Source organism: Salvia miltiorrhiza, chromosome 8 (assembly GCF_028751815.1).
Source record: "Salvia miltiorrhiza cultivar Shanhuang (shh) chromosome 8, IMPLAD_Smil_shh, whole genome shotgun sequence".
NCBI lineage: Eukaryota > Viridiplantae > Streptophyta > Magnoliopsida > Lamiales > Lamiaceae > Salvia > Salvia miltiorrhiza.
The window spans coordinates 21,810,058-21,816,402 of NC_080394.1; the positions used below are offsets into that span (position 1 = coordinate 21,810,058).

The window sequence follows — 6,345 nt, forward strand, 5'->3', positions numbered from 1 at the left end:
GAGTAATTTTCGAGTCGATCCCGAGTAGCTCGCGAGCTAGCTCGACTCACTTACACCCCTAGTCACTATATAAGCTATTTAACGGATAGACTTAATAAATACTCCTAACCTTTCTTTAATTTTGGACGCAATATATTATGCTAATTAATGACTATTTGATTAAGATTAATTAATGATTGAAATTATTTCTCAATTCTATAAGCATTTGTCTTTCTCAATTGAACATTTCTCTCTCACTCTCTAGTCTCTATATATATATATATATGTAGAAGACAAATGCAAAATCCAGCCCATCAACTTTAGACGAGCTAATTAAGCCTTAACCTAATAACTCGCCTTATTTAATAAGACGGCCAAACCATTCTGATACACCATCATAGAAGGAAGCCCAGCAATTTATATATATGCACAAGAATGCTTAGATTGTAAACATATTATACTTGGCTAAAAAAACATTAACAAGAATCCATTCAACACCGCACTAGTAATACTTTTTTTTTTCTTGAAGCATTTGATCCAATTATTTTCAGCATATCACAAAGATGGCAGCTTTACCACTGAATATATATGCACAAGAATTCTTATATTGTAAACATATTACACTGACTTGGCTAAAACAAGAATCCATTCAACACCTCACTAGTAATGCCTTTTTTTCTTGAAGCATTTGATTCAATTATTTTCTGCATAACATCACAAAGATGGCAGCTTTACCACTGAATGGAGATATGTACCACCTAAACTTACTCTTAACAATTGGAGCTTTCCTCAGCATCCTTGCAGGTCTCTCCACCTGAGATACACGAGTCCGGCGCGATAATGTGTAAACGCTCCGGCTACAACAAGAACATGGAAGAGTTGGTGACTGTGGCCGGCAATGTCGAATTTCCCGGGCATCCATCTCTCTGGGATTCTCATTGCATACACCAGTGCTCCTATGCCATAAAATAGCCCCATCAAAACTTCGTATCCTGTTGTGTGGAGCGCCTCTGGCTGGTGCCAGAACAAGATAAGCTTGTGTAAGATGGGAGCTGCACCGGAGAAACCCATCCCGAAGAAGAGGGATGCTCGGAAGGTACGGTACTCGGGGCTCTGGAACACTGGGAGAAGGGATGCCAAGATTGTACCGATTCCTAGTACAGTAATGAACCCCATGTAGAGATTGCAGAAGAAAGGATAGCACATGAAGGAGTAGTAAACGGGCGGGTAGAAGGATGTTGAGATAAGGGCGGCGATCCCAGCATAGTCGAGCCGAAGCATGATGTAAGCTACGCGTTCGGAGTGGCAGGAGAGCAAGTGGCATGTGCTGCTGGCTAACAAGCAGAACATAGCCCCACCCAAGAAAGCAAAGAACGGCCAACGTGTGATTGGCCTCACCAGCAAAGGAGCTATTATGTTCGCCACATCCTCTTTCATACTATGCTGAAACAATTCAATAATGTAAATTATGTTAACAGAAATCAACCCAAATTTTTTAATATTTTTCTCATGATATCAGTCTATGAAATTAGAATTGCCGATGCAAATTATGAAATAGGAAATGAGCCATGCCCCAAATGTCACAAACACAAAAACAAGATAATATGCATGATTCCACATGGAGTGTAGCACCTGACTACACCAATATGTCATAAGAATCAGTGAGACCACCAGGACACAAAGATTTAGTTACCAGGAACAATATAATTAACCTACAGTGCGCTAAGAAATTTATCGATGTATCAGCTGTTAAAGAAAATTATGACCTTAAAGGGGCCTAAACTCAAGCACCTTACCTGCTACACTGGTCACTGGCAAAAGCCCAGTCAAGCAACTCCAAGGATCTGTAAGAGCCAGTGTGGTTGCTCATGAAGACAATTGGGTATCTTTATATCTAAGTCGTAACATGCAATGTAGATAAAAACTAGACAAAAGCTCACTCTGTCTAATGTAGAAGTCACAAGTAACAGTCACTTCATGACAATCATTGAAATCTTACCTTTTGTCTTGTGCAAAAGAGTATGATCAACTTGAGTTCACCAGGATCAGACCCAATAAACTAACATTTAACTTATCTTAACATTATCAGATTAGCAGAAGCGAATATCCAGGCCCAACATTACATCATCGAAGACACTATTGATTGAGGCCAAGACTAGTTTGCGAATTGTGGAGTCAAGCTAAGGTGGTAATGCAAAAGCTCATTATAAAATGTTAGAATGATACTCCTATCAACTTGAGTTTCAAAAGAGGTTAAATGTCCAAACATGATATTAAAGCTAAACCGAAAGTATGAGGTCAAAATCTGTGCGCCACCCATTAATAGAAGTTTCTATGCGTAAGGCTTTAGACAAGGTAACCTGCTTGCACATAAGAGGGTGTGATGAAGATAGAAAGCTAAATGTCAAAGTATAGTGTCTGCTTAAGCTTTAAGACGAGGTGCTCATTAGACACAACACTATATGACTTTATTTTCAGGAGCATTAAATGCCAAAGAAACACTAACCAAAAGCAAAAAAAAAAAAAAAAAAAAAAAAAAAAAAAAAAATGCAAACATAGAAGCCATGTTTGACTTGATTTAATCTTTCTTTGGCCTAACATGTGCGTACGTATTATTGTGAATAAACTTTCTATGACTCTTTATGTTTTCACTCTAGGTGATGACCAGACGAGAATGTCGAGATACAATTTAGTTTAAATAAAAACCACCAAATAATGTATACAGCTGAGCATGCGGTAAACTTCACATTTGTGGGATATGAAACCATAAAATGGATTCTCAACTAGTTAGGCCCATGAAGCCTCAAGTATGCTGGTCAAGGATAAGGCAAAAGAGTAAGCAACTCAGAAAACACCACTGTAAAGAGGAAGTACCAGAACACAAGTATCAGTGTGGTTGCTGTGAGTCAGATTCTCTGGTAAACAGTTAGAGAGGAGTTCCATAATGTGCCAATTAGACAAGTATGGTGACAAGTTCATTGAAGGCAATGAAGTTTTCAACTCCTCTCGAAATCGTTGAAGATCGGGCATATGTGGCAAGGATGGGAGGCAAGTAATAAGTTCTGCATGCAATTTCTGAAAATCAGCATTTCTAAGCGCACTCGGCAAGTTCAGATCCACAACATTTGGAACCTTCATAGCAGTGTAAATGGTTAGAGAGAGGAAAAGGAAGAAGCCAATCAAATGCCTGCACAGAGGAGAGAGAGATTGAATGAATGATGGGGAAGATTCCACAAAGATCTAACTATAATAAGAAACTAAAATGACATCAATACCACTGTAACATAAGCCCATAGTTATGATAATAATAATAATAAAAGAAGGGAAAGCAGAAAAGATAAACGAGACATCCAAAAAATCAATATAACGATGACTTTCCAACACAAAGTCAATGCCTGATAAGCCTATATGTGGTAGTCTCTTATCAAGCTCTTTATTCTAAAACCAGCAATTAATATGAAGCCACACCTCAAAAATAAAAGTTAGCACAATGTCACCCAACATCTTTTATACACTATCAAATGCAAGGCCATCAAATAGTGAAACATGAACCCATTATATTGTTCCTTTCAAAGGAATTATGATTATCTTTCATCACTTCATGTTCCTCTCCAGGTGACTTTTCAGGCTTACACAGCATGAAGGTGTCCAAACATTGCAAATGATGGTACTAACCACAGGTCCACAACACTGATGAAGCTTTGTAATTAGTCCTACTAACCACCAATATCAATGTAGAAAGATGGTAATGAACATTTTGAATAAACATTAAAGGCTACCTTTCAGCAGGATAACCTTAATACATCAACTCCTTTACCAATTAAAGCATTTCTTTTTTGATGTATGATGTCCCCCTCTGTCATTTGTTAGTACTGGAATTAGATTGAAGAATTAAGTTCAGATGAAAACTAAATTACTTTTGAGTGCATAATGAAACAGAACGAGGTAAGATTTTGAAGGCAGTAATTCATAAAGCTCATTTATTAGCTCTGAAGGTACTAGCTAGATGATTGTGTTATGAGGAACTTGGCTTCTTGTTTGAAAATAACTAATAAAAAAAATGTCTTGCCCTGTACCAACACCCCGGAAGGAGAGTGAATACCCTGAGCTCTGGCATTGGCAAACTAGATCTAATGACACTTAGTCCCCTCAAATAATGAGGGAAAAACTTGATGTTGCCATCCATGGAACCAAGGGTCATTGCTTTACAACTTTCCGGTTCACTATCTTTCGTGACATGAAAAACATGAGGTTCCATGATACAGAAATATAGTAACAGTGAGAAAAAGAAAAGCATGGCTGAAATAAAACTCTTACGTCCAAACGTTGAGGGTCTCATTGTGAATGGAGAAAACGCTGAGCAGGGCCTGCTTCAAAGGCCATTCAGCCCTGTAATGACCAAGGATATACTCATTATCCTTCAAATATCCGGGCAGCGCGTGGTACTCCACCAGCTGGTATTTCACCTTCTTCCACAATCTCTTTCCTTTCCCGTCTCCCGACGAAGAACGCGATATCAAATTCTCATCCGATCCACCGCACGATTTCACCGCACCACGATTTCCTTCATTCTTACCCATTCTGTGTCACCAACCACGAAATAAGCACAAAAATCAGGAAATGCACACAATTCATCAAGAGCTAATATTTCAAATTCAGCCAAAGAAAGAAAATTCAGCAATTTCGGTTGCGTAATTAGAATGAGAAAAGCTACCTAAATTGCAAGGAAGAGAGATTGTGCGAGCAAACGTGCACGCTAACAAATATACATGACAAGATTCAGTGTGTATGGCTTGGGTTGAACGAATCAAGAGCTCTTGTTTTGTCTTCACGGCGGATGCCACGAGAAATTACGAGCGGAAAAAGTTAGGAATCGAAGTAGTGGGAGGCGCTAATTAATGATGCAACAGAAATCTGCAATTGAGCAAATTCGTTTTGGCATTTATGGAGATGGAATAATAATTAATTGTGAAATGAAAATAAATACGTGGTGAATGGTGATGGAGGAGAAAAGTGACGCTTCACAAAAATGCGGAGATGCTGAAAATATTCTGTGTTTGCATTCCTCGTTTTGAATTTCGCACCATTTCTAAGATATTTTTCTCGGCCGAGGGCCAAAGACCGACATCATCTAAGACGCGATTTTAAGGTACTGCACACAACGACTCTCTCACCTGTGTAACACAAGACTTGGAGGTGTCATTTGGACTGGGTCGACCCAACTCCAAGCTCGGCCCAAATCCATACTACCTACACCAATCTGGCCCAGTTGGCTTTGCTCACCTTAGATTTTGACATAACTATTTTCAGTCATTAGATCATTAAGATTTACGACTCATTTATTATTTTATTAAATGAATTTAAGGTTTTGAGTTTAAATTTCATATGAAATGAAATAATTTTCGAAATTCAAACGTGTTCTACATATAATTTAGACATTTTTACTAGTTCGTATTTTATAATTTAAGAGGGGTTTATAGCCTAATTCATCTCCATTTATATATGTAGAGAGGGGTTCAAATGAGAACGAAAATTTAAAATAAGATTATTCTGAACTCTTGGATAATGAAGATTTACTGTTTATGCAGCACAGCATCTTGATGGATGAGATGTATCATTTGGGTTCGAATTTTGGAGGAAGTGTTTTTTTTTTTTTCATTTTTTTCAAAGCAATTATTTGCACAAATAATAATGCAATAATATTATACGTCAGTGCAATGTTCTCAGTTCTAATTTTAGATTGTGATTTTCACATAACAAAACTATTTTGTGTTAGCATGCGAGTATTGTTTCCTTCTTCAAAATATATATGTGTGACCATTTTGAAGAAGGAAACACAATATTTGGCCACTAATTGAAAAAACACAAAATCTGGTCATTTTTTTTAAGTTTTAGGACTGTTTTGCCCTTAATTAGGGCGGACCAGATTCGGGTCGGAATTGGGTTTGCGCGTAGGCTAGGCACACATGGCACTATTAGTGCCATATACATGTGTACTGATATTATTTAGATGGGTACAGTTATATGACCATTTTGAACACTTCTTCGTATGGTTTAGATTATCCATTTAGGGTTTAGATTCCTCATTTATGGTTTAGATACCCATTTGAGTGATGCACGAATGATACTTATGGTCATATTAGTGCAATTAGTGACATATACTCTCTTATGTATTGTTGCATGAATGATACTTATGGTCATATTAGTGTCATTAGTGCCATATACTTAGATTTTTTTTATTTGTCGGTTGGATTAGTGCCATATGTGCCTAACCCGCGCGCAAACCCGAATCCGACCCGAATCTAGTCCGCCCTAATTAAGGGCAAAACAGTCTTAACACGTAATAAATGGCCATATTTTGTATTT

At 37.7% G+C, this 6,345-nt stretch overlaps 1 protein-coding gene across 2 annotated transcripts; it reads right to left on the reverse strand.

Annotated features, from left to right (window-relative positions):
- Positions 1-379: 379 nt before the first annotated feature.
- Positions 380-5,128, reverse strand: LOC131001836 (heptahelical transmembrane protein 4). Of its 2 annotated transcripts, XM_057928439.1 has the most exons (4): positions 4,694-5,128; positions 4,297-4,560; positions 2,854-3,166; positions 380-1,422 (listed from the first exon to the last, which is right to left on the reverse strand). In XM_057928439.1, exons 2-4 carry the CDS (start codon positions 4,557-4,559, stop codon positions 769-771), a joined length of 1,230 nt encoding a protein of 409 aa, XP_057784422.1. In that variant the 5' UTR covers position 4,560; positions 4,694-5,128; the 3' UTR covers positions 380-768. The 2 variants fall into 2 exon arrangements, with proteins under 2 accessions (XP_057784422.1, XP_057784423.1); XM_057928440.1 differs by lacking the exons at positions 2,854-3,166; positions 4,297-4,560; positions 4,694-5,128 and adding an exon at positions 1,776-2,516.
- Positions 5,129-6,345: the final 1,217 nt, after the last annotated feature.